At 36.8% G+C, this 26,633-nt stretch overlaps 5 protein-coding genes and 1 long non-coding RNA gene across 11 annotated transcripts; 2 read left to right on the top strand and 4 right to left on the bottom strand.

Moving 5' to 3' along the window:
* Positions 1 to 1,591: 1,591 nt before the first annotated feature.
* LOC105176584 (serine/threonine-protein kinase D6PKL2) lies at positions 1,592 to 5,783 on the bottom strand. Of its 6 annotated transcripts, XM_011099442.3 has the most exons (4): positions 5,496 to 5,783; positions 4,909 to 4,962; positions 3,519 to 4,547; positions 1,592 to 2,660 (listed from the first exon to the last, which is right to left on the bottom strand). In XM_011099442.3, exons 3-4 carry the CDS (start codon positions 4,442 to 4,444, stop codon positions 1,784 to 1,786), a joined length of 1,803 nt encoding a protein of 600 aa, XP_011097744.1. In that variant the 5' UTR covers positions 4,445 to 4,547; positions 4,909 to 4,962; positions 5,496 to 5,783; the 3' UTR covers positions 1,592 to 1,783. The 6 variants fall into 6 exon arrangements, with proteins under 6 accessions (XP_011097744.1, XP_020554425.1, XP_011097743.1 ...); XM_020698766.2 differs by lacking the exon at positions 4,909 to 4,962 and having other exon boundaries at positions 5,491 to 5,783; XM_011099441.3 differs by lacking the exon at positions 4,909 to 4,962.
* Positions 5,784 to 6,609: 826 nt separating this feature from the next.
* LOC105176583 (26S rRNA (cytosine-C(5))-methyltransferase NOP2B) lies at positions 6,610 to 12,954 on the bottom strand. The gene is made up of 18 exons (XM_011099439.3): positions 12,775 to 12,954; positions 11,920 to 12,182; positions 11,647 to 11,825; positions 11,461 to 11,524; positions 11,236 to 11,369; positions 11,033 to 11,116; positions 10,859 to 10,933; positions 10,670 to 10,741; positions 10,515 to 10,588; positions 9,986 to 10,038; positions 9,262 to 9,371; positions 9,035 to 9,103; positions 8,875 to 8,949; positions 8,070 to 8,162; positions 7,915 to 7,994; positions 7,737 to 7,836; positions 7,235 to 7,542; positions 6,610 to 7,035 (listed from the first exon to the last, which is right to left on the bottom strand). Exons 2-18 carry the CDS (start codon positions 12,176 to 12,178, stop codon positions 6,945 to 6,947), a joined length of 1,920 nt encoding a protein of 639 aa, XP_011097741.1. The 5' UTR covers positions 12,179 to 12,182; positions 12,775 to 12,954; the 3' UTR covers positions 6,610 to 6,944.
* A 2,872-nt stretch (positions 12,955 to 15,826) lies between these two features.
* LOC105176581 (oligopeptide transporter 1) lies at positions 15,827 to 19,369 on the top strand. Its single transcript, XM_011099437.3, has 7 exons — positions 15,827 to 16,254; positions 16,338 to 16,783; positions 16,892 to 16,989; positions 17,094 to 17,666; positions 17,838 to 18,102; positions 18,200 to 18,382; positions 18,470 to 19,369. The coding sequence occupies exons 1-7, from the start codon at positions 16,173 to 16,175 to the stop codon at positions 19,088 to 19,090; spliced, it is 2,268 nt and encodes a 755-aa protein (XP_011097739.1). The 5' UTR covers positions 15,827 to 16,172; the 3' UTR covers positions 19,091 to 19,369.
* A 73-nt stretch (positions 19,370 to 19,442) lies between these two features.
* LOC105176582 (ER membrane protein complex subunit 8/9 homolog) lies at positions 19,443 to 21,914 on the bottom strand. The gene is made up of 5 exons (XM_011099438.3): positions 21,562 to 21,914; positions 21,322 to 21,468; positions 21,164 to 21,223; positions 19,871 to 20,034; positions 19,443 to 19,767 (listed from the first exon to the last, which is right to left on the bottom strand). The coding sequence occupies exons 1-5, from the start codon at positions 21,766 to 21,768 to the stop codon at positions 19,737 to 19,739; spliced, it is 609 nt and encodes a 202-aa protein (XP_011097740.1). The 5' UTR covers positions 21,769 to 21,914; the 3' UTR covers positions 19,443 to 19,736.
* Positions 21,915 to 22,603: 689 nt separating this feature from the next.
* On the top strand, positions 22,604 to 24,399 carry LOC105176580 (acetylajmalan esterase 2). The gene is made up of 5 exons (XM_011099436.3): positions 22,604 to 22,988; positions 23,072 to 23,284; positions 23,374 to 23,522; positions 23,650 to 23,923; positions 24,022 to 24,399. The coding sequence occupies exons 1-5, from the start codon at positions 22,700 to 22,702 to the stop codon at positions 24,228 to 24,230; spliced, it is 1,134 nt and encodes a 377-aa protein (XP_011097738.2). The 5' UTR covers positions 22,604 to 22,699; the 3' UTR covers positions 24,231 to 24,399.
* Positions 24,400 to 24,500: 101 nt separating this feature from the next.
* On the bottom strand, positions 24,501 to 25,635 carry LOC105176626 (uncharacterized). Its single transcript, XR_016063741.1, has 4 exons — positions 25,345 to 25,635; positions 25,015 to 25,194; positions 24,852 to 24,923; positions 24,501 to 24,773 (listed from the first exon to the last, which is right to left on the bottom strand). It is a non-coding gene; the product is annotated as an uncharacterized LOC105176626 (long non-coding RNA).
* Between the last annotated feature and the right edge of the window lie 998 nt (positions 25,636 to 26,633).

Genomic DNA, 26,633 nt, shown 5'->3' with positions numbered 1-26,633 from the left:
AAATTCTTTTGTTGTTTCGATAATACCTTAAGTTAGTTCTTTTTTTTATTTTTTTCTCTTTTTTAATATAATTTATTAATTTATATATTTTATTTTTATTTATATAATATTTTAAAATATGAAAAATTATTTATTCTGTACAAAATAACGTGCCACAATGATTTTAAATTAAATAATAATAATAATAAAAAAGTAGCAGCATATTTTCATGAAATTTTGTGAGTGGATGTCAGCCCCCAAGCACATGATGCCTCCGAGATAAGTTAGAAAATGAACCAAAAGCGCATAACATATATATATATATATATATATATATATATTAGTGACAAAATTGTTGCTATTAACATCCTATAAGCTCCATACTATTATTTTATTCGAACATTTAAATAGCTTACTTTTGAATAAAATAAAAGGCTGTATAAGATATATAAGTTTATAAGATAAGTTTGAAAAATTATCGTATTTGTATCATTCATGTAACGCTTTGATTTAAAGGCTCGTTGTTGAATTATTGAGTAGTTGGATACAGATATGTGAGGAAAGATCGTGGTATCACGATCAAGATTCTTATAGTTGTCCTAATATCTCAAAAATCCAAAATTTAACACTTGATAATCAACACATAGATCAAAACGTACGTTTAACCCCATCAAATATCTTTAACGATATTCGATTTAACTATTAAACTATAACATGGATTGGTCATAATTCGTGGATACAAATTTCAAGAATATAATCTAGAAAATATCAGGCATATCCACATGGTGGTGTCCCTAATGTCCCAAGTTGGATAGTTTAATGTTTCCAATTTCTAGGTACAAAAATATGAGGTAGATCCAACTTGGTTTTTGAGAAATTTGGAGGCATATGTATTACTTCAATAGAATCTAATATTGTAAAGTTTGAATTTTTTGGGATGGTTGTCTGCATCTTCATCTTCCTATCACATTAATGTATTCACGAATCACATTTTTAGACAACTTATTAGTGTGATTTTGTCACTGTCCACTCCAATTCTAATGGGATTCAAGCAAGAATGTCACTTTGGAAACTATTGATGGGGACATGTATCATATATATATGTCTATATATAATTGATATTCTTGTAATAAAAAAAAAAAAATTGGTCAAATTGAATTGATTTCAATTGCAAATTCACTTATGATAGTTGGTCGGTAATTTGATTCTGAACAATAGTTTTGATTCGATTTATGATTCGATATCACGGGCTTATGGTTTTGGTGATAGTTAAGACCCAAATGGAATATTATATGTACGATTGCGGAAAATTTTTATGAACAAGTTCAAAGAGAGTTGTTATGCTAATCGTTCTTTCTTTTCTTTTTACTTTCAGATTTGCCAAAAAAGAAAAAAAAGGGACAAAGATCAAGATGAAAGAAATCATTTATGTTGAGATTTTTTTAAATTTATTAGAACTCAAATTTATTACAAAGATAAAAAATTCCTTTCTAATATGAAATTATCCAAAAAAATTTGGATTCTAATCCATCGTTCCAGACGCAATGTTCTGTGTCCAAACTATCCCTACATGCAGATGCAGATGCAGATGCAGATGGTAACCAGAAAAGTATGGCAGAATACACATTATAGATTGATGAGAAACAGTATTACAACATCTGAAATGCAACAAACTGTTTAAGGACAACATCAAATACTACTTTTCACATGAGGCCTAACCTTTCTTTTGCTCTTTTTAATGATTGGGAAATCCATGTTTCTCCATTTTGTGAAAATAAATAGCAGCCCAAGTGTGAAAAAGCTACTAAAAGAAATCGAATTCAAGATAATTATCTGAATTTTGTGGAGTTGGGATAGCTGCTGCAGGTGCAACTTTCAGACTCGACGACGCTGGAGGAGCAGAAAGCTTCTCAAACTCGACTGGTCTTGGGACCTCTGGAGGGCTCGCACAGCGAATCAGAGCCCAATTCACGCCTTCGAAGAACGGGTGTTGCTTGATCTCCGTTGCTCCTCGTTTGTATGCCAACCTGTTCTGTGGCTCTTTCACTAGTAGCCCTCTGATGAGATCTCTAGCTGCGAAGCTAACGACTGGGGACTCTGGAAATCGGAGGGGCTGACCAACAACATTGAGAAGGGTAGCCCGGTTTCCTGACCCTTTAAATGGAGTCTTTCCGAACAATAATTCGTACAGAAAAATCCCGAACGTCCACCAGTCCACGGCACTGCCATGCCCTTCACCTTTGATGATTTCAGGTGCCAAGTATTCATGGGTTCCAACAAATGACATTGAACGCGCATCTGTCGGCTCAGCAATAAGCTCCGGCAACGGGCTAACTTGGTTGCCAATTTCATTTTTGGATTTCCGGTCTTTTCTGGACTTACTTGAAAAGAGGCGAGGACCAAAGCATGTTGTGGGGACTATACAAGACGGCTGGATACAAGATGGTTCAATGCAAGCTGGTTGGACACAGTAAACAGTGTTCTTTCGTAGGGGGTCTGTGTCGAGGGACGATGATTTGATCAGAGTTGGGCTGACAGTACATCGAAGAGAAAGGTCGAAATCTGACAGCATTATATGGCCGTCATCCCTCACAAGAACATTCTCTGGCTTGAGGTCACGGTATACAATTCCAAGCATGTGGAGGTATTCTAAAGCAAGAAGGACCTCAGCTACATAAAACCTGCATGTGAAAATCCCAAGTAAATAAAGTGGTGACACTGAAAGGCCAAAGTGCATGTTTGATGGAATGGTAATTCCCGGGCGACAAGTTTCCTTGTAAAGCAATGTAGTAAGTATGAAACCAGTTGTGTTTTCTGCAAATTCAGAGTGCTAATTAAGCCAGTAGTAGGGAAATGAAAACTTCTTAACTTCTTTTCCAGATGTACCATGTGAGGACCGGGTAAGCGACTGAAGCAGCATATGTATATCTTAAGGAATGTAATTTCTCTAGTGAGCAGACTAGCAAGCACTGTTTTCTCCCCTGGTAACAAATGAGCTAGGAGTTCCCGCTAACATTTTTTTATTACCTTTGGCATTCATCTAAGTACAATCAGGCGAAGAACCTTGAAAGAGCAAGGGTTCTCTCGCTTCAGAATAGTTCTTCATTTCAAAGCCACTAGAAGCACATATAAAATTTGCATATAATTCAACCAGGTTATGTCCTTTGCACATGAGGAAAAAAACTAGGGTACTTACAAGATAGATCTACGGGTTTAATAAACTCCACAGTAAATTATCTGCACGATGTAATAGTATTCTACAGCCAGTAGCATCCCTACCAGATCGGCATCAATCTCAACAGAACTGTTGAAGCCCCATTTGTTTGATTACAAATTACACTTCTTTGTTTCGTTTTTAGTTGATCCAAGTATTTCTAACACCTAGTTGAACCAAAATCTAGCATCAGCAAGTAAAAGCATTAGGACTCATAGTTCTAGAATTAAACATTTGTGCACAAAAGAAGTATCATATAATGATGCACTTTGAAGATAGACTATAAGCATATTATATAAGTTATGAGTTTAAGAAGGTGCCATACTTCACAGCTTGTTCAGAAAAATGCTTTCCTGGTTGCCTCTGCCGAAGCGTATGCAAGTCTCCCCCAGGACAGAACTCCATTACCAAACAAGAAAATTTTTCTGTCTCAAAATGAGTGTACAAGGTTGGAAGGAAAGGATGATCTAGAGATTGCAATATTTCTCTTTCTGTCTGGGCACGCAGCAGTTTCTTCCGACTAGCTAGTGAAGCTTTATCCATGACCTTCATTGCAAAATAACAGTTTGTACCACATAATTCTGACAGATAAACACTTCCAATATCACCGCAGCCCAACTTCTTCAGTAATCTGAAGTGCCTCAGATCTAGGACCCCATCCTTTGTGCGGACTACCTGTATCGCTTCCCATCTTAGGTCATTTGCTTTATGGGGCTTGTTGGCACTGCTGCTCAAGCTGCTGCAAGTACTTTCATCACTTACATCAGTGCTTGTGCTACCCCTACACAGACTGCTCTTTCCACTCTCAACAAAATCAACTCGGTCACTGATCTTGGCACTTCCACTAGTCTTTGCAAGGCTGCTTGCTCCATCACTAACTTTTGTAGACGCAGAGCTATCCTTGCCATTTCCTTTATCTGATTTTTTCTTTTCCTGATCAACAGTATGGTCAAGTGCTGGTCCTTGCTTTGAATTATCCAAGTATAAGGTGGAATCCAGTTTACCAGCCAGAGAACTAACTGATCCCTTTTGTAGATGATTATTTGGCTTTGCTTCTGTTGTAGTTTCTAATGTAGATTTCTTAGAAGCAGCATTTTCAATATTTCTAGGTAATTCTTTAGTAGCAGGGTCCAATTTGCCTGTGTTGGAAAACGGCACGGGGACAGCCCTCCGAGGATTTCCTTCTAATGTATGCCCTCCATGACTTCTCTTATGCTTTTCTGAGGAACCATTACGCAGTTCCGAGGCCATTGGAATTATCACAGATACTGTAAATTAATTAGACTAAAATATACCATCACTCAGCAGCCAAATACCACAGATATGCCCCTTCAACGCTGAAATCAAACATCATCTGCAATTGCATCCACATCTGGAGGTTAGTTCCAAGAAAGAAACACATAAATGACAGATTAAGATCAATAAGCAAAATAAAAGTAGATTATAACAATAGCATTTACTCCAAAACAAAGTTTAACAAATTGATAAACAAAATTTATGCAAGGGATTAAAAGGGACATAATCCTTACAAAGACAAAATAGATCAGATATCCAAATAACAAAAAAGATCAGCACTGGAGTGAAAAAGAGGACTATGAAAAGTTAAATCAGAAACATATTATCTTCCTTCTTTTCTAGAAAGTACAAATCAAACACACACATACATATAGGTGCAGATGCAGATCAATACAATAAGCACAAAAGCAGCAAAGTACCTAATTCTCCATGGAAGCAGCATGAATTTGACTTCAAAAAAGCAATCTTTTCACCTTGAGAAAGAATTATTGACTTATGAGAAAAATCATTCATGCTTCAGATCACAACTAAATTGCTAGAAAAGAGAGTGAATTGAACTATAAAACAAATTGAAGACCCTCAAAACACTCCTCAAACTCATACATTACCACAGAGAAAAAGATAAGCACAAGTTAGGGATAAAAGCAGCTGGAAAAAAGAAGCGGGTCCATGAAAAGCACACAGATCTTGAGCAATGACCCACCTCTTTTCTGTAAAAACCCTACCAAGAGGGATCCATTGAACCCCACAAAAACTCACAATGCTCTAAAATAATTGAAAAAAAAAAAAAGAAAAAGAAAAGGAAAACAAATCCCAGAGAGGCGTAGAGAAGCACAACCCACCACCTAGCAAACCACGGGGACCAGTTCAAAAGTAAAGCAAGAAAAGAAAAGCAGCCCACATAATAAACAGGCAACCTAAAATCACAAAGATCACAACTTTAGAGTTCACATTTTTTATTGCTTTATGAATTGGAGGAAAGAAATGGAAAAGGAGGGCACCTAACTGTAGAGTAGAGTAGAGAGCGACAACTCCCACCTCTTCTTTCTCCTCCCGAAAATGGGCGGAGTCGGAGTGGATGATGCAAGAAAAAGAAAAAGGAAAAGGCTTTGAGAATGTTGAAAGAGGAGTTGGGTGGCTAACTGGCTTGTGGGCCTATACCAATACCAACGCAGTCCTCCTACTGCTAAAGTAGTAAAATACCATTTCTACTGTGAAAGTGTAGTAGTGTGAAGTGTGTGAGAGAGAAAGGAAGAAAACTGCAGAAAGAACTAAGAAGAGTGTGTCTATGTGTGTGAGAGAGAGGGAGTTGTGGAGGGGTCAAAGATATATAGGTAAAGTAAAGCTTTTTTAGATGTTGAATGAATAATTTCAATGAAATTTGTCCCGAACACAAAGGGTCTGAATCAACATATGGGCCTACTATTGCTCCAGCCTGTCCCTCATGCCTAGGAAATGGGACCCCCAACCCCCCCTCTTTCTTTAATTTCCCATTAAGGCTATAACTAACTTGGTAATGACCTGTTGTGTCCTTCTTGCCACCACTTCTCTGGTCCCAATTCCCTCATCTTGGCTGTCCATAATTCAGCCCAATTCATTTAATAGCCACAAATAGGTTAAGTGTGTGGTGCTCAATCAATTCAAGAATCTCGCTTCAAATTCAAGAATTGGGTAAATCATGGGTTGCAAATTTAATTCTCTGTTTTTTTGTGTGGAAAAGAGTTCCTACTTCAGATTTTTGGCTATGTGCGAGAATATTTCTCATACCTGCCATTGTGTTGAGGTTAGTGCAAAATGATGTATAAAAATTTTATGAAGACCAATATATGGGAAGGGAGGGGAAATGTTGAAGTATGCCCTGTCACAATTGATCCAATATTTGGGATCTTGAGCTGATGCAGATGGTGACTGGGAATTTTCGTAGTCTGGGATAATGTAAAATAATGCAGTGGTGCTACTGGTGAAATGTACGTATTAGAAAGTACAAGAGTAGATAAAATGTGATTGAAGCAATAATTAGACTGTTCCCGTTTGTAATTGAGACCTCTACAGAAGTGTCAAATATTTGAATGGTTGTTGGTATTTTCACACTCACTGCTTTCCTCTTCTCCACTCCAGAATTTGATCCAGAAATAAAATCTTTTTGTTCAGTCTTCTCATGATTTGATCTTTCTCAGCAATACCTTATAACAATCTCGATAGTACAAAATTTCGTGGCGGAGCCAAACTTTGCGAGTTCCACGACACTTAAGCATAAAGCAGCATAAAATTGTAAAATACACCAATTGGGCTCTCCCAGCTATAACTTATAGTTACACATTTGGCCGATCAGTCGTCAAATGCTGTGAGTATTTTCTTCACTATTTCTGCCTTCCGCTTCCGTTCTTCTGCTGTGTTTTTGGAGGCATTGCTCTCACAGAGTTCCATTTGTGCATTAAATTATGCGGAGGGTGTGTTAATCCGCATCCTGGCTCTTCATGCTAGCGGCTTTGTTTCCTGTCTTAGCCTTTCTCTTTGCTTCCCTTAGAGCTTGTCTCTTCTCTTCTCTGCAAATCAAGGAGAGAAAGAAATAAGAAAAAGGACAAAGAAAATACTGATTTATGCTTATGCCTCTGAATGCATGCATTAGATTTACACTACTGTTATCGTATTGGCATAGGCATGCAAAGTTCACTGATTTCCAGAATACAAAAACAGTTTCTTAAGTATGAGTTGAGATCCATTAAGCAAGATATAGGATTGTACCTAGCTTTTGCAATTTCCTCTCTAGAAGGCCGCTTCCTTTTCATTCTCTGTTCATTTGCGGATGTTTTTTCCACTTCTCCCATTTTAGTAGAGCCATTGTTCACTTTTTTGTTCTCTTGAGAAACTTTTTTCTTCTGATTCACTCTAACAACCTTTTCCTTCTGATTCTCTTTGACGACTTTTTCCGTCTGATGCTTCTGACCATCTTCGTTCTGCTCATTTCTTTCAATTAATTCATGGGCTTCCTCTACCTCTCCCAAATCATCAGACTGTTGTGGAGTTGGCTTCATATTGCTCATTTTCTTTAGCTGCAAATGAAAAGCAGTTATACAATCCAAAAAAACAAGTCAATATTGGCAGCAAATATTTGGGCAGAAGAGGAAAAATGTAGTAGGTAGAAATACTGGGAGTGACGATATGCTGTGATTTTGACTGAACATTACTACAGCACCTAGGAGAAAGTATTGTCAGTACAACATGCTCACAGAGGACACAGACAAACCTTTGCTACAAAGAATCCATCCATGTTGTGAACGTGGGGATAAAAGCGCCTTGTCTTCTCCAACGAGGTGTGAAATCGATGCCCTCTGAAGCGAATGAATCTGGGAATAAAGACAAGGTTGTCAGACTATGACTCATTCAACTGCCTAATCATTGTATAGGTAAGACATAGGTAATACCCTGGACGTCCAAAATCAAGTCCACAAGGCACAAGTTTCACATTCCTCTTCTTGAGTGCGTAATCAATGACGGCTTCATTCTGAAAAGTCCAAATTTGAGATACAAGAAATAGAAGGAATTAGGAGATTCAGTAGATAGTCCGAAAGTCACAAACCTCCGCTACCATTATGGAACATGTGGAGTAAACAATGTATCCCCCTGACTTTGAGTTGGCGTCCACCATATCAATTGCTGCAAGTATCAATTGCTGCCAAAGGAAACAATAAAGAAATAAATAACCATCTCAAACAGTTTAACATCAAATACTGTTGAAAAGACGCCGGCAGTCCTTAGCCTTAATGAATTACAAAAGTAGCCACTTAATAGTTATGTCTGGGGAACTTATATTGTCCCAGATAAAAGAGAAGCCATAAGTAGGGCCTAAATATTATCAGTAGACATCTGACTTTTTTCTGCCGTCAATCTTCATATCCATAGGAGTGACACTTTATACAGCACAGTGAACAAATAAAAATTCTCAAGTCAGAAAAGGAATTTCCTATAAAAGATGCAACACATATGAAATATTTCCAGGTCAGCAAAGACAAATGACCAGAATTATAACCAATAACATCAGCACTGACTACAAGTGACATGCAGTACCTGATTCACACAAAAGGGAAGAAAAATTGGCAGTGCCTTCAGTAATAGAAAAGAGTTAACTGGTGAAAATTTCGGATTTGTATCTCATATGAATTCATTTAACATCCGAACTGATATATCCAACTAATACTACCACTACTTATACACTTTATATGATGAAAGGGCAAAAAGTTACATATATTATGATAAATTAACATGGCAGGAAAAGCATTTGGCTATAGAAGTGAAAAGCATGCAATAAATTATAGCAACATAGTTTTGCTATTATAAGCCATGTAGCTGATTTAGATGTTGGTCTTGGACATTAGAAAAGGTACCTTTTGCAGATGGGCACAATTTTGTATTTCTAAAGCACTTTTTGAGGTTTTCACAGATTCATCCTTAGATATAACCTGCAAAAAGTGCATATCAGATCAATTTCATTCCTTATGGCATCTAAAAGATACTCAAGATGAATTATTGAGTTTGATTACATACCCCAGTGCCACTGCAAGGAGCATCCAACAAAATCCTATCAACTGAGTTGTTTCCCAGAACTTTAGGAAGCTAAAGTTGACGGGGAAAAGACAGAACATTAGATTACACCAAAAGGGAAAAGCAGTGGAAGAACAGTATGACAAGCATAAAATTTATCTATTTAACAAGGAAAAGAGAGGTAATAATCCTCTCAAAGAGTATCAGGAGAAACGAGGCAAGATTGTTACCTCCCTCCCATCATAGTTACAGACTATGGTGTTTGTTACGCCCAACCGATGTAAATTTGCAGTGAGTGATTTGAGCCTCGGCTCCTTCATCTCATTTGCATAAATGATACCTTTTTCAGTGTAAATCATGCTTCAGTAAGTTACTTGTAAAACCGTCAAAAGTAATTACTTTGACACTATCTAATTCAGGTATGGTGGCTAGGGAGAACAATTATGAGGCTGGGAGATATTTGATCCTGAATAAATACTTGTAACGGGAGTAAAAGAATCCATATATGGACAGGCTAGTTTATGAAAGTTTTGCAACTAAGTCAGACCAATTTTTATGCATAGTATATATCTAAGTAATGAAAAACACTCTTCCTTCAAGAAATGCCTCCAACTGAAGGTAAAAATTGCTAGTTGATTCTAGTATTCAACACATGACCTTGGGTAATTTTTAAAAACTTGTTTAAATGCAAGACATGTATGAATGTAAGATGTAGGATCTTTCATAAATCATATCTAAAATGATCATGAAATTTTGAAAATTTTCCACATAACTTTGGAAAAGTAGCAGTTGTCCTTTCAGAAAGCCTATATGACTCACAGAAGATGAAAATGGTTCAAATTCAATATCAGGTGCTCTATTTTAATAGAGCGTAGATGATAACAAAATAAACTAAAAAATTATTTAGCATATATACCAAAAAGCAGTCAGATTAACTCCAGATATATTTCTCACCAGTATTTTTCATAAGAGCAGCAACATAGGTAGTTTTACCACCAGGAGCGGCCCTACAAATGTACCATAAATCAGCAACCAGAGAAGATACAAGGCAAATCAACATCATAATTGCACCACCAATACATCCCAGATAAATATTTATGTGATGTATGTAAGATCCTTTCGGCATGCACCCTTAGTGACATCCAAGTTCAGGTAACAGAATTTATGAAAATTTCATTACAAAATTACGACATAATAGTTAGATATAGTGGTGAGCGTGATATATAAGATGGTGAAAATGAAAAAACGTAGGAAGAGTGCACCAAGAGACAGGAGTAAAAAGAGCCCGTAAGCACTTGAATTTTGCAGTAAAATTAAATGGATGACAAAAGGAATTGGCAAAGAATAGAAGATAACGTGCTATACAATGCGGAGGGGAGTTAAGAAAGAGTTAAGAAAGAGTTGCTGGAATCATACTATCAGAAAGAAACACCAAATAAAGAAAGCAGACATATGCATTGTCATATAAACAGAAAATACTCACGCCATGTCAACAATTCTTTCTTTTTCCTGAGGAGCAAGGGCCATCACCGGCAAAAAAGAGCTGGCACTTTGAAGCTGATTGAAAATAAATCATTAGCTTTATCAGTTATCACACAAATGGAACTAAAATTAGAAAAGTCTAGGGCCTAAAAGTACCATATAATGGCCAGCCATATATTCTGGGGTGGCTCCAATTGGAACTTGAGAATCATACACAACTAAGCCAACCTGCAAAAAACCAAGTATGACATGTTACAGTGTTCATCTAAATATGGAGAAAAGAATAGAGGACACTGACAACCCCTGACGTGTAACAAATCAATACAGAAACATAGAAGAACTTACTTTGGACCATTTGCTTAAAGGATCAAGGTTGACACCCCTGTTTAAAAGTACACCAGCTAAGTCCCTCCGACGAGTCTAAATTCCAGTAGAGAAGAATCAATGGCTTGCAACTTGTTTGGCAATGAAATGCTACCAAAAAGCGCATATACCACAGCACTAGAAAATCCAAATTACCTTCAAAGTATTGGTGCGAAGACAGATAGGCCTTGGCTTCTCAAAAGCTTCAATAAGCTCCATAAGTTCAACAACTGGGAACATCTAAAAAGTATTGCAAATCATAAGATACACGAGCAAATGCAAATTAAGATACAAAAATAATGAAGAATGAAAAGAAAGGTGACAAAAGAAGGAGTTAGGTTTCATTATAAGTAAATTACCTCAACCAAGGCTTCAATCAGAAACTCATTGTATCCATAGTAGGAGCTTAAATCCTTTTTAAGTTGATCAACATAGTCCTTGCGTGTTGCCCCCTCTTGCCTCAAAGACTTAAAATTTGACAGCACCCGCACAACTGAAATAATCATCCAAATTTCAATACTCTAATAAAGGGCATCAATATTCAATACTAGAAACTAAAAACAAATATATAAAGCCAAACATACTCTCTTTTATCCTTCTCTGAAGATTAGAAAGATCTGGGGGTCTATTAGCTTCTTCTTCGAGCTCCTATGTTATTGAAGAGAAAATTTAGAAAAACATGGCAGGATGGGTTTAACTGGATAATATTTAATATTTAATATTTAATATTTCAGAACCCTGCAAAAAACAGAACAGTCCATAAACTGAACCTCCATAGTCGGTAATGTGAACTCATCAGCTTCTTCTTTGATGTTAAGCTGTAACTCAGCTTCTGCATCTTCTTCTTCCCGTGCCTTTTCCTCATCAATAGCTCTAGCTCTCTTCTCAATATCAGATGCATCAGAATCTGAATCTTCACCAGAGTCTGAATCTTCATCAGTACCATTTTCTGAAACAAAAAATATGAAGAAATGTCAGGATAAAATGAAAAGAACACAGATAGACTTCAATAACAGATGCCCAATCACAAAGGAAGACAGTACCTTCATCATCATTTCCTCGGAGGATGTCATTGGCAAACGGATCATCACCATCTGAAGACATTTCTGAATCAGAGTCTACTTCGTCTTCTTCCTCATCAGATTCTTCAAGCTTCTCAGGCTCATCTTTGCCATCTGAATCACTAAGCAACTCCTCTTTCTCTGATTCTTCTTCCACAGGAAGCACTGCTTTCTGTTTCTTCCTGGGAGGATGACTTATCGCCTTAGCTCCCTTTTTCCTACCGAGTTTAGGTCCAGCCATTGAACTGCATGGATAGCCCCAGAAACTATCTTACTAGAGTAACAGAAAAGAAGATAAGAGAAGTGTTCAAGAAGGCAACAGACTCCTCTTCCTCGAAGTTTTGGGATGTTAGAAAACCAAAAACTCCCTACAGTTGCTTTTGTGAAGATATAAACTATGCAAACTCTTATAAAACAGCGAGTCACTGATCAACCATTTTCAGTTCACAATAAAATCCCACAAAGACTCAACTAAACAAAATGTCACAAGTATATATGCAAACTACAATGCCCACATTTACTGAGTGACCTACAGTTAGGGGGGAAAAAGCACCCAGAACATGAAACTTTGACGAATGTGAAAAATACATAAATCCCAATCTCTTGCGCTTTTTCTATAACAAATCATTTAATTTATTCATGCAACCTAAATTGCAATTGATTTCACAACACTGGTCCAAATACGTAACCCCTTCGAAAACTCCCAAAATTAACCTCTTTTTCTCCACGTCCATCCATAACTTTTCTCCATCGCCCCAAACTTTTCAGAAGCTTATACTACGCGCCTCCGCATACCAGAAAGAGAAAACTCAGTAGAACACAAAATTTAGAACTTACTCGTTGTCTCTTAAAGAACAGAAGTGAACGGCGACGGCAGAGCGGAGCGGCGTCGAGGTCGGGCAAAGGAGTATCTAGAGAGAGAGTGGTGTAATCCGTTCAAAGAAAAGACTGGACTTTTTCTTGAGAGCCTGAATTAGGGCTCAAAAAATACAGAAAGCAACGCAAGGGTTTTTCTTCTTCTTTATGTGCAGGGCAGCAAAGGGTTTAAGCTTGGACTGGATGGACGCTTTTGCTCTTGGGATATTAGTAGAATTGCGACTTTGCCACCACTGCCCGAGTATTGGCCATGGAAGGTAATATTTCATTTTAGTCCTGTATTTATAGAGGTATGTCATTTTACACCCTTTTTCTTTTGGATAAATACATACATTATGTTTGCATTAATATTTTGGTGTTTTGGAGATAGAGTAAGAAAAATAGAGATAAATAAGTATGTGTTTTGAGATAGATGGTATGTTTGTATTTGTGTTTTGATATAATATAAAATAGTATAAAATGAGTAGTGTAGGTTTGATGTTGGGATTTGGGATATAAGGGTTACTATTCATTGTGAAATCATGTCTTTGAATATATATATTTAGTAATATATATGTATATGTATATAGTACTTTGTTTGTTAATGAAATATAATATATATATTTATGTTAAGTAATTTTTTTTATTGAGAAATTTCTTTTTATATTTTAAATAATAATTATAATTTTTTAATGCATAATTAAGTACATTGTAGTATTATCTCCAAAATGATTTTGTTAAACTTTATCTTTAGAATGAAAAAACATAATATATAAAATTTAAATAAAAAATTTAGAATTAAGTATGTATTATTGGTATATTGTCCTCAAATTTTGAATTTCTCAAATATTTCAGTGAAATAGGAAAAATTATAAGTACAAAAAATTTAAATGGTCTAAGTTGAATAAATTTGTAATCAAGAGTTAAATGCACTATATAACAGGTTGAAAATACATTCATTAGAATTTTATATGTGAACTGATAATTTTAATAGATAATTGAAGTAATAAAAATACGAATTAGGTATATAGTACTAATATATTGTCAATAGTGTACGCAATTGCTACAGTATTTCCGTTAGATATAAAATTTTACATATTTTAACTAAGTAGCATTGATATTAAATATTTTTAATATCAATGATTTCATAAGTTAATAATTATTTTTTAGTAGTAATTATTAATTACATTTCACAAAATAGTATATGTTAAGTAATATATAATACATATAATAAGTAAGAAGAAAGAAGAAAAGAAAAAAATAGAAGAAGGAGAGAGAAGAAGGCTGCGACAAGATGTAAGAAGAGAAAGAAAAGAAAGAAGAGAGAGAAAAGAATAAAAAAAAATTGCACACCTAGTGTAGGTGTGCAAATTACAAAAACAAACAAGGTTTTCAGTATGTTTGGTTTTGATTTTGGCCCATCTAAAAAATATAGAGTATATTTGGCTTGTTTGATTTTGTAAGTTTTTTATATATTTTTTATTATTTTAAAACAGTTTTAATTACTTTTTGTCCAAAAAATATAATTAATTAAAAAATAATATTTATTTTAATAACTCACAACTAAATAAATTATATATATTTTTATACATACATATATATAAATATATATAAAAGAGACATGATTTGACAATGAACAGTACTTTTTATCTCCCCACTACCCAATATTAAACATACCATACTTATTTTATATTATTTTCAAAAATAAATCCAAACATATACACTATCTCTAACTTATTTTTATTTATTTTTGTTTTTCTCTATCTATCTTCACAAAATACCCCAAAACAAGTTAAAAAACCAAACATCATGTTTGTGTTTTGGCCCACTCTAAGATCAAAACATAAAACCAAACATAGGGATAGTTTTTTTAAGTATTAAATAAAATTTACCCTTGTGATATGTTCAATAAACAAATACCTCCCTATAAAAAAAATAATTAGCAAATTACTACCTATCTACCGTTTAGATAAGAAATAATTTGCTTCATTTTCTAAAACACATGTGATAATTTGCTATTTTATTTTTTACAGGGGAGATTTTTGCTCATTTCTCACATCACAGGGTGGTAAATTGTATTTTTTTTCCATCTTTTTAATATACTGATACTAACAAATTTAGTCATGTAATTACGTTCTAAATAAATTTAGTCATGTAAATTTTTAAAAATAACCCTTTTAATTTATTATTTATTAAAATGAAAATGTAAGATACAAAAACATTTTTTTGTTAATGCTATGCTTACCACATTTTTGTTATATATTATGTTCCATTGGCATTATATATTATGCCTTTGGTTCTATATTGATAATTTTGTTATTGTAATTTACTATATTTATATATAATTAATTTTGTCATAGGTTGGCAATTTCTATATTGACAATTTTGTAATTATAACTTACTCCATTTACGTACGATGAATTTTGTCATATGTTGACAATTTTAGTCCCATTCACACTAGAGTAGATCTCACTTTTGGTTTCGTAACTATAAATGATCAGGATCAAAATTATCAAATATATGATGAAATTTACCTAAAAAATAACAAAATGTGAGACGTTCAGAATTGAATTTGTCAAAAAAAAAAAAGAAAAATTAAATGTGTAAACAGAATAAATTACATGACCAGAAATACTAATAATATATAGTTACAAGACAAAAAAATTTAATGTTGCGTGTATCTTTTAAATTACCAAAAATTATAAGTGAATTATTTTTCTTTTTTTTTATCACAATTTCAGACACTAATATTATGGCCATCTGACAGAAAATCCACACCGAAAAATGCAACAATCTAAATGGGCTATATTTGGGATTTGATGGAAAAAGAATTTATTAGAAGAACTTGAAATCTATCCATAATTAATCAAATATTGTTCAAAAATAGGATTTCAAATCTTTTGAATATAAAATAAATTATTAAATGGGATTTGAAATCCACCATGATGAATTTACCTTTTTCACCCCGAAAATTAAATAGTGGTCAGGAGTTACACAAAGTGATGGAGGAATGTCCTAATGCAGCACTCAATCCGTGAACCTAAAAGAGATTCCACCAAAATCTTGGTTCATTCAAACCTTGATACACACACACACACACACACACTATATTCGTTCTCAAGAAACATGCAAGTCAGAATATCGTCCAGATTTCAAACCATATTCATAGAGATCAAGGGTCAAAATTGCGTAGCGTGAATATAGGCAACTCCTCATCGTAATTTGGACAGTATTAACAGCCATTAATGGATTCCGTAAATGGAGGTGGTCCAGTATAAATGACCCAAGAACTCCGCCATTTCCTTCGAGGGATATATATCATTTGGTGCTTAATTTGGTCGCCGGAGTGTGTATATACATATAAAATCATAGAGCCATAGATGGCCGGCGGCAATGATGAACCAGACCACAAAGGCGACGGCGAGTCGCCGGCGAAGCCTCACACGAATCTTGTCATCTCCGGTAATGGATGATACAGTTGATTCAATTCCTCTCATGTTTCTTTTCTTTTTATCTCATGATTGCTGTTTTGGACATGCATGCAGAGGTGGAGGAGAACGAAAACAGCCCGATAGAGCAGGTCCGGCTGACGGTGCCGGCGACTGATGATCCCTCGCTGCCGGTGCTGACATTCAGGACATGGTGCCTTGGCCTAATTTTCTGCGTGGTGTTGGCGTTCTTGAACCAGTTCTTCAGTTACCGCCAGAACGCCCTCTTCATTTACCCTGTGACTGCACAAATTATTACTCTCCCATTAGGAAAGTTCATGGCAAGAGTCCTGCCGACTAGAAAGTTCACCGTGCCGTTGGTGAAATGGTCGTTTTCATTGAATCCAGGGCCTTTTAATCTGAAGGAACATGTCCTGATCAGCATATTTGCAAACTGTGGTTCTGCCGGTGTATACGCTGTTTCTATCATAACCATTGTCAAGGCATTTTACCGCCGGCAGCTCCACCCGCTTGCTGCTTTTATGCTGGCTCAAACTACACAGGTACAGACGACGATTGTTGTCTATTGTTTTTGTATATATCAAAGGGTGGTTTTGGTTTGGGATAATGATGAGAAATGTGGCTTAACTGATTGATATATGGGGTTTCAGATGCTTGGATATGGATGGGCTGGTATATTTAGGAGAATCTTGGTAGACTCACCCTACATGTGGTGGCCTGAAAACATGGTTGCAGTGTCTCTATTCAGGTGTTTTCTCTATCAGACAATCTTTGTTTCTTTCTAATAACAGTAATTAACAACAATATAGTATAAATTAAATTACCTTTTGTTGATCTTCCCTGTGATTACAGAGCACTACACGAGGAAGATGTAAGGCCTAAGGGAGGGCTGTCACGTCTGCAATTCTTTCTAGTTGTGTTTGTTTCAAGCTTTGCATACTACCTAGTTCCAGCCTACCTATTCCCATCAATATCTTCCATTTCTGTGCTGTGTTTGATCTGGAAGAACTCCGTATTCCCACAGCAACTGGGATCAGGTCTGCGTGGGATGGGGATTGGGTCATTTGCCTTGGACTGGTCAGCAATTGTGAGCTTCGTAGGCAACCCCATATCTTCTCCTGGATTTGCCATCATTAACACCCTTGTTGGTTTTTTCCTAGTCATGTATGTGATGTTGCCATTGACTTACTTCAACAATGTTTTCGATGCCAAGAAGTTCCCAATCTTCTCATCCCACACGTTTGATCACTATGGCAATCCTTATAACATCTCACGTGTTCTCAACCCCGAGACATTCAACCTTGACATGGCTGGCTATGAAGGATACAGCAAACTGTACCTTAGTGTTTTCTTTGCATTCACCTATGGCCTTGGATTTGCTTCCCTCTCTGCTACCATTACACATGTTGCACTTCACCATGGGAAGTAAGTAGATATACTCATCGAGCTAACTTTCTCTCTCTCTCTGTGTCTCACCCTCTTTCTGGCTCTCTCTCTCTCTCTCTCTATATATATATATATATATATATACATATATATGTATATAATTCATCTTGTAGCACATTTGTCTAATGATGAAAAAACAATTGAACTCAGAACAATTTGGTCATTGTGGAGCAAAGCAAAGAGCAGCCTGAACCGGAAAATGGATGTGCACACAAGAATTATGAAGAAGAACTATGAGCAAGTGCCAGAGTGGTGGTTTGTCATTATTCTTGTTGTAGTTTTCTGCCTTTCACTGGTAGCTTGTGAAGGATTTGACAAACAGCTCCAACTCCCGTGGTGGGGGCTTATAATGGCCTGCATAATGGCTCTCTTCTTCACTCTACCCATTGGCATAATACAAGCCACCACAAACATGGTTGCTCATCAAATTCTTCCTATCTATCAGTTGCATAAAGTGTGTGTTTTTATCCAATTATCAGGAAGCTAATTCAGTTTATCATAACCTTGTGCAGCAAATAGGACTAAACATTATCACTGAGATGATCATCGGTTACATTTACCCCGGACGGCCTCTTGCTAATGTTGCTTTTAAGACCTATGGCTACATAAGCATGGCACAAGCACTCGGTTTCCTTAGTGATTTCAAATTAGGCACTTACATGAAGATCCCTCCCAAATCCATGTTCATTGCACAGGTACCTTCTAACTTTCAGCTCCATCTGAAACTTGATATCTGATGAGAAACACAATCTTACCGTAACCGAAGTTGTCAACTCATGCAGTTAGTGGGAACGATAGTTGCATCCTCTGTCTATTTTGGCACGGCTTGGTGGTTGCTCACAAGTATCAAGCACATTTGCGACCCACATAACCTACCAGAGGGGAGCCCCTGGACTTGCCCAGGTGATGATGTGTTCTACAATGCTTCAATCATATGGGGGGTCATTGGGCCGCTCCGGATGTTCACTAACCTTGGTGTTTATGGAAGCATGAACTGGTGGTTCTTGGTTGGGGCTGTTTTGCCCGTACCTGTTTACCTGCTGGCTCGTAAATATCCAGAGAAGAAATGGATCCAGTTGATCAATGTGCCCCTCATCTTAGGATCCACAATGTCCATGCCACCAGCCAGGGCAGTGAACTTCATAATGTGGGGTGCTGCAGGCATCTTCTTCAACATATATATCTATAGGGTCCACAAGAAATGGTGGGCTAGACATGCTTACATCTTGGCTGCAGCGCTTAATGCTGGAATTGCGTTCATGGGAGTTTTGCTCTATTTCACACTGCAAATGTACGATGTGGCTGGTCCGAGTTGGTGGGGTTTGGATGCTGATGATCACTGCCCTCTGGCACAGTGCCCCACAGTGCCCGGTGTGAATGTTGAAGGGTGCCCTGTTCTCTGAGATGTAGCGATGCTCACAAGGATCACATGATTGGTCTTGGCAGTTTTTATTCATGTAAATAGCTTGGGTTTAGTAGTTTCTAGGGTTATGACTAATAATGCCTTGTCTTTAGGGCTATACACAGTTGATTATGTCCGGGACCATGACAGGAATTTAATTTTTTACAGCATTTGATCGTTTAAGAAGGGTTAGTAAATCGTATTAGTTTATTGCTTTATTTGTATAATGTGAAAAATTGTTGACTAATGTTTCTGTAAATGTAATAGGTATTTCTCGCTCTCTGCTGTACAGTATAGGCTCTATATTGAGGAGTTGAGTTCCAACCCGAGTTCTGACAAGTACATTGAGTAAATATCATAATAAGCCACGTAATCTTTTTTTTTTCCCTTGTAACCAGTTAAAAAGACAAAAACAAAGAGGAAGCGCAAATGAAGACTCCAGTCTACAAGCCAAGAATTAAAGAGTGACACGATACAAAATTAGAAGCTTCTTTTAAAGAAGTAACATCAACAACAAATGAGATGAAATTTCACCACGATCATATCTTCATACTCATCTAGGCTATGAAAGTCTGCGTAGCCTGCAAGTAAATACTACAAGTACCACTTGTAGCATCTAGTCTGTGTACACCTGAAAACTTTGAAGCTTATTCAAAAAGTTGAGCGTTCACCCAGTCCCTACAAGTGCATTTTAAAATTTTAGTAATGCGGTTCAATATTATCGACTAGAAATCGTGGATCTAAATTGTTGATAAACAAAAGAGACTAGTAACCAGCTTACTTGCTGATGTCGTCCAGGTGGTCATCAAAGTCTGTGATGCTCTTCCATTTCTCAGATGAGATGTAATCCAAAAGCACTGTATTTGCTGAAGTTTCTTTGACAGTGAGCTGATTGCTTCCTTTTGATCCCCCTAGTTTCCAACTAGAGCCATCTTTGATGTAAAGCTAAGCAATATAGCGGAGCACAACACAAAGAGTTTTCGTTAATAAAGTTTCATGATAAAGATCTGCAAGTTATTGGGTTACAAATAATCACCTCCCACACACAAAAAGAAAACAGCTAGATGGGAAGAAAAAGTTGTCATGAGAATAACATGGACAGAATCAGAGCACAAAGATCAGTTCTATTTTTTTGGTAAAACTTCAGAAGCAATTTATTGAGAATGAGGATGGTTGTGCGCCTTTAAGCTAGTTCACAGAGATGAAGGTCTGAATGAATTAGGCCAGGTGGAACAAAAATCAAGGCTTTTCTGGGCTTAGGTTCGGACAAACAATACTGTTAACGTCAAATAACCATGCAGCAGCTGATCAAAGGTTGCAGAAAATGATATATTTAAGATTTATATATTTAACTGAGGTGCTCAGACAAAGGATTGTGAAACCCGAAGGGATAAATAGCAAGAAAAAACAGGGCACTTGTTCATCTGAAATTCTGAATAATCTGTGCAGTTCTGGACAGCAGGAAATTGCTGGGTTTATGTATGTATACGACCATAAAACAAGACTTTCTCTTGTATTAAAAACCAAAACAGTAGTGCATGCATTGCACCATAAACATACTTGTGGACTAAGTCAATGTTGTGTGAAGAAATACTAAATGTTGATTATACAAGCAAACTGTGAACCAGCTAGAGAACATGCATGCAAATTGTCAAGAAAACACTTTGAAAGTGCCTCTTCAACTCGATGGAACAAACATCAAGTGCGCTGCTATTATCAATTAATAAGACAAGTATCGAGAGAAAGTACCTAAATGGCTCAAAACATAAACAAACATCATCTGTAATTTAGGAAAATTTTTGCAAGATTACCCATGTGAACTTCTATCTCTTCTGTCATAAACAGCAGAAGTCTCAGGTGTTAATAGCTAATACTAATTACTAGACTCAAGCAGATAGTGGTACTAATTTTACTTTTCTGCTTAATCTCAGTGACTAACCAGCCAAGGGATCGTATAAAACAATAAAGTCAAATATCTCAGAATTATGTAAGCTAAATCTACTTTTACTACTTTTTACCGCTGGAACAAATGAAGCAAATATTCAACACAGTCCAGTTAAGAGCACAGAATCACCTGCATCACTGGACTTCGCTCTTTCCCCTTCGGTAAATCCTCCAGCTTTTTATTATCCAACTGAAATCCCACAAATATCAAACTCGATAGTTTCCCTAAAAAATTGAAATTGGAGATGCTAACAAAAATTCAAACAAATTGCAAACCAAGTAACGCACCAAGAGAAGCGCAGCCTGAGGAAAATACCGGGTTATGTGATCGCCAATATTCTTAGCGACAGTAGCAAGCTCGAAATCATCGTACCTCTCATTAGCATGAAAATAGCCCACAATACTCAACCCCTTTTCTCCATAATACTCCTCTATCTACACCATAACAGTTTCAAACTCCAAATTTTAACCCAACCAAATAGCAAACAAACAGTTAATCAGAGATGGAAAGTACCGAGAGTGACTGACCATTATGAGCGCAACTTCAAGAGGAGGAAGAAGGCCGATCTGGGAGTGGAAGAGGGGGACGGAGTCAACGATCTCGACGGCAGCGGCATCGGGTGAGGCACGGCCAAGGAGGAGGCCGTTGACGGCGGCGGTCCGGTGCTTTAGGGCGTGGAGAACCAACTTAATGTAGGCGGTCTGGTGGATCTCGTACCGCGCTTCGCCGCTCATGACTCACTGAGCCCGAACAAATCCGAGTTGATGTGAGGAGAACGGGTGTGAGTTGGATTCGGACTGCAGCCTTTTTCACCACTTTCTACTTCCACCACCAAATCCTTTTCTTACACTCCGATCTTCTGCAATTTCAATCAAAATCGCTCTTTGTTATTTCCACTTCTTTTTACTTTCTTTCACTCGTCTCCGGACGCTGGTGGATTGCGTTTCTTTCCAAACCCAGCCCAGTGGAATGGTTGGGTCGCCACCCGGCCCAATCTGCTCATTAAATGGGCTGAAGTAGAAAATACAAACCAGAACAAAGTAATTAATATTTTTGTTAATAAGGTGATTATCAATAATAAGACAGCAGTTCCAAAAACATAAAAGTGCAAAAAATTGAGAAAATTAGAAGGGTATCTTAATAAATTTATAAAAATAAGTTGAAATACTGTCATCACCAAATTTTAATGTACGGAAGGAATGAGTTAAACGATAAATTTGAATATTTAAAAATTAGTACGACAACCAAATTATTGCGTATAAATAATATAGATATACACACCCACGTGTACAAAAATAGTCTCATGTAATTTATTTTTTTAAAAAAATCATACACATAATATGCATATATTAAATAAAATAAAAAAGTACAATAAAATTTCGAATGAAAAATCCAATCCAAATCAAACAACTTGAGCCATAATTGAAAAACCCTGAAGAACTTGGACTACATTACAGTTGGAGGAAAGGACAATGACTGGAGGACTGCATTTCTAATCCAAATGGGACTGTATATGGGATGTTTGTTCTACTACTAATACTACTACTACTACTATACTCTAACATATATATATATATATAACACCAAAGCATCCATCCTTGCTCCTACAATCAATCATCTTGACATTCCACATATACTTTGTTTCAACTACCATTCTCTCCATCAATGGCTGCTTCTTCTTCTTCTTTCATGAAGCTACTTCTCCTACTACCCAATATTCTTCTTCTTTGCTCCTTAATTTCCTTTGTTTCTTTTGCTCACTCTCATCCTCTCAAGATTTGCAACTTTGATCAAATCTATCAACTCGGAGACTCCATTTCCGACACCGGGAATTTGATCCGGGAATTCCCTATTGGCTCCTCCACTTCCTTTGCTAGACTACCTTACGGGGAGACCTTCTTCAAGAACGCTACCGGTCGTTGCTCCAATGGCCTTCTCATGATCGATTACATAGGTATGTTTAAATCTTGTATCACATATGAATATTATTATTAAATCCATGTCTTCAACTTGACATTGGATTGTCTCTCTCTATAGCATTGGATGCGGGTCTACCTTTTCTGCCAGCCTACAAAGACAGAGATGCAGATTTCAAGCATGGAGTCAACTTTGCGGTAGCCGGTTCCACAGCGTTGCCCTCTCACGTTCTGGCTGCTAAACACATCTTGTCTCCGGTCACCACCAGCTCCCTCACCATACAGTTGGGCTGGATGTCCACTCATTTCAACTCTATTTGCCTTCATCACAGAGGTATGTTCGTTTAATTACTACTTAACTTCTCATCATCTTCATCTTAATTGTACCTACCTACTTAAAACATCAATCATGATGATCAACAGAGTGTGCTGAGAAACTCCAGACTGCTCTTTTCATGGTGGGAGAAATCGGAGGGAACGATTATAACTACGCCATCTTCCAAGGTAAAACGATGGACGAGTTACAAAGCATGGTGCCTGAGGTTGTCCATGCCATTATCAATGCTGTCAGGGTAAGTTCCTTCAATATAATATGTTATAACTATTGCAATATTATTCATTTCTTGTTACATGCTAATACTATTCTTATAATTAAAAAACACCTACATTCGTCTGACTCTACTTTGCAATTTGATGCAGAGAGTGATTAGTTTCGGTGCAACAAGAGTGGTGGTGCCTGGAAACTTCCCAATCGGCTGTCTCCCGATTTATAAAACAGCTTTCCACACCAACAAGTCGGCAGCATACGATGAAAATAGATGCCTGAAGCAGCTGAACGACTTTGCAATGTACCACAATGAACAGCTGCAGCAAGCCATTGAAAAGCTGCAACAAGAGCACCCAAATGCCATCGTAGTCTATGCCGATTACTACAACGCTTATCAGCATCTGCTCCACTTTGCCAAATCTCATGGTATTTGAACACTCAACTTAGAACAACAACAACAAAGTTAGTACGTAGCTAGATATTTGTGAAGTTTATTAGATAAAATAATAATTGTTGTTCAACAGGGTTTGATACAGAAAGGGCTTGCTGTGGGAGTGGAGGCAAATACAGTTTCAACATGACAAGAATGTGTGGAGCTCCAGGTGTCGGTGTCTGTGCGGATCCGGGTCGGTTCTTGAGCTGGGACGGGGTCCATTTGACACAAGAAGGATACAAGATAATGGCTGGGTGGCTGGTGCATGACATCTTCACCAACCTCCACTGCCATTTCTGAGCCACTATTAATATCTGTTCTTACAACATTGTGGTCATTGTTTAGCTGTCTGTTTAGTATCAGTAGTCATGTGGTCTTAGATAGATTTTAATATAGACGTTATGTGTAGTATTTTTCTATATTCTGGGTCATATTTGGTGAAGTAAATAAAGCAAGTTAGTTTGGTGAATACTGAGCATCAATCTTCTACTATATTTTTTTCACCCGTTCATTAGGACTTGAAGCAAAATACTGTTGATAAAAAAACTCCTTTGTCATAATATAACATTGATTGTACAAGCACAAGTACATTCATCTGATCATTGTCTTCAAATTGATCACTTGAACTCACGGTAACGGTGGCCTAGATATTACAGAGTATTCTCCGGTAGAAGTCGAGCTTCTCTCGGTCTTAGATGCATTAGACCAAAGTATTACTTTTGCCTCTTATAAATCTTCGCCAAGAACGATTTCAACACTGCTTGCACCACCTTGCCTAGGATGAGCTTCAATTGAGTTTGTTATCTTCTCGTAACTCGTCCGTTCGTACTCCAGACAAGCATCCTACAAATTCAACAAATAGTCATTCGATGTTTTTCGCTACTTCTATTGTGATAAAGAATAGTGGTAGGGGAAAGAAACCTAAAGCTTGAGTGCTTCGTATAGTTCTTTGACTTAAGCTACACAGACAGGATCGTCCTTTCCGTAATTCTCCTGAAAGCAAAAGCTCGTCGGTAAGCAATAACATCAGGAACAACATGAGAATCAAATAATATAAATGATTTTATTTCTGTTTGTATCATACATAGAGAGTTTTCTTCTGGTCCTCGTTGCAGAGAGCACTTAAAATCTTCAATGTCTGTCCCTATCTGAAAATGCACAAACAGCATAATCTATATTCCGGACTGAGATTGATGGCCGTATACATTCAAAGATTTACCTTACCGATTGTCTCCGGATCAACAAAACAATCTAGATAGTCATCCTACAAGAATCAGGAACATGTGATCTATCATAGTTCCAAACTCAGAGCAGAATCTACATCAAACTTATGAGGTTTTTGTTTCATGAATTATGCATATGGGAGTTTCGAGTTTGTCGAAGGTGTAAACTTTATGTAGCAAGAATCGCTTACCTGAACTTGAAAATAAATACCCATTTCAAGCAGCGCTTCCTTCACATTGACATGATTGTCCGAGTTCTCACCAAACATAAGAAGCGCGCACGCCACCTATAACGGTTCACCCAAGTCACATTTAAATTTGACGAAAATGTGATAATACCGAAGGAGATTAAGAGGATGACAGAGTACAAGTTGCTTTTATTCGTCAAATTGACAGACAGCTCTATGCTCCGCTGGAGGTAGAGTTTACTCACAGGAAGATAAAATGAGTAATAGGCAGTTTTGTACTGAACAATCCCACGATGCCTATGTAAAAGGGCAGAATCTGTATAAGCTTGAAGCTGTACACACGTAATTTTCTATTAGTAACCCATGTCAAAAGAAAACATTTAGAATGAAACCGCAAAGGTCACATCATTATCAAGAAGAGGAAGTACAAGAGAGGAAGAAAAAGTCATTCCACATAGTTAGAATCAAACCAAATTATCCGATGTTAGATTACTGCAAACATTTGAAACCCACCTCCAAGAACATTGTAATCCAACATCTGTAATAAAATAACCACATGGAAATGATTAGATGAATAGGAGCCAATACATGTCTCAAATGAAGGCCATGGGGAAACATCATTAAATGTTACAACTCTCAAGATCCAAGCAGAAACATATTAGTTCAACTCAAAGCAATGCATACGTAAAGGGGCAGTTCAGATGCACCTGGGAGCACAAATTCAGCAAAAATAAAAGCACAAAGAGAAAAGATCTTGATGAAAACAATTTCATCTTCATACAGCCGTGTTTTGAGTTCCTATAACACACGATAGCAATCTGCCCTGATCAAAACATGTCACAGTCATAAGTTTCTGTTCTCTTGTCAGTTATGATTAACGACTCGTGTTTCAAATTCTCAAGTAACACCAATTGGAAAACTGATCATTTCTTTTTCAATACATAATCCGATAGTTATTCCCCCCCCCCCACTTTCGATCTCATTATATTTTTCGTCCCATGTTTAATGAAAAATACTATGTGGTCATTAAGTATACAGACCAAATTAAAGTGTTACTTTTTCAAATTTATAGAACCAAATGTGAAAATCGCAAAACCAATGGACCAAAAGTATAAAGACACTTACGATCACGTGGCTTTTCCATTATAATCGAAAAGGTCCCATGGAAAAAAAATATTACTTTTTAGAAGCTATGAGACTAAAAGTGAAAATTACATAACTAGTGAGACCAAAAACAGAAATATTCTAAATTATGGGAAGTAAAGTGTTATTTCTCAAAATTGTCTTCCGCA

This window comes from Sesamum indicum, linkage group LG13, assembly GCF_026168435.1.
Source record: "Sesamum indicum cultivar Baizhima isolate 11 linkage group LG13, ASM2616843v1, whole genome shotgun sequence".
Lineage (NCBI taxonomy): Eukaryota > Viridiplantae > Streptophyta > Magnoliopsida > Lamiales > Pedaliaceae > Sesamum > Sesamum indicum.
The sequence above is the reverse complement of the archived record's forward strand: the minus strand, read 5'-3'. Positions and strand labels throughout refer to the sequence as shown.

Excerpts from the sequence above, each read along its gene's own strand:
- LOC105176583 (XM_011099439.3), bottom strand. The coding sequence starts at position 12,178 with ATGGCTGGACCTAAACTCGGTAGGAAAAAGGGAGCTAAGGCGATAAGT. Across the intron at positions 10,934-11,032 it reads TTCGCACCAATACTTTGAAG|ACTCGTCGGAGGGACTTAGC; the intron begins GTAATTTGGATT and ends ACTGGAATTTAG. Across the intron at positions 8,163-8,874 it reads ATTGTGCCCATCTGCAAAAG|CAATTGATACTTGCAGCAAT; the intron begins GTACCTTTTCTA and ends TTCCTTTGGCAG.
- LOC105176584 (XM_020698766.2), bottom strand. The coding sequence starts at position 4,444 with ATGGCCTCGGAACTGCGTAATGGTTCCTCAGAAAAGCATAAGAGAAGT. Across the intron at positions 2,661-3,518 it reads TTTTCTGAACAAGCTGTGAA|GTTTTATGTAGCTGAGGTCC; the intron begins GTATGGCACCTT and ends TTTCACATGCAG.
- LOC105176582 (XM_011099438.3), bottom strand. The coding sequence starts at position 21,768 with ATGAGCGGCGAAGCGCGGTACGAGATCCACCAGACCGCCTACATTAAG. Across the intron at positions 21,224-21,321 it reads CTCAGGCTGCGCTTCTCTTG|TTGGATAATAAAAAGCTGGA; the intron begins GTGCGTTACTTG and ends GTGGGATTTCAG. Across the intron at positions 19,768-19,870 it reads CACCTGGACGACATCAGCAA|GGACTGGGTGAACGCTCAAC; the intron begins GTAAGCTGGTTA and ends ATGCACTTGTAG.
- LOC105176580 (XM_011099436.3), top strand. The coding sequence starts at position 22,700 with ATGGCTGCTTCTTCTTCTTCTTTCATGAAGCTACTTCTCCTACTACCC. Across the intron at positions 22,989-23,071 it reads TCTCATGATCGATTACATAG|CATTGGATGCGGGTCTACCT; the intron begins GTATGTTTAAAT and ends CTCTCTCTATAG. Across the intron at positions 23,523-23,649 it reads CCATTATCAATGCTGTCAGG|AGAGTGATTAGTTTCGGTGC; the intron begins GTAAGTTCCTTC and ends AATTTGATGCAG.
- LOC105176581 (XM_011099437.3), top strand. The coding sequence starts at position 16,173 with ATGGCCGGCGGCAATGATGAACCAGACCACAAAGGCGACGGCGAGTCG. Across the intron at positions 16,990-17,093 it reads GTTGCAGTGTCTCTATTCAG|AGCACTACACGAGGAAGATG; the intron begins GTGTTTTCTCTA and ends CTGTGATTACAG. Across the intron at positions 18,383-18,469 it reads AATCCATGTTCATTGCACAG|TTAGTGGGAACGATAGTTGC; the intron begins GTACCTTCTAAC and ends CAACTCATGCAG.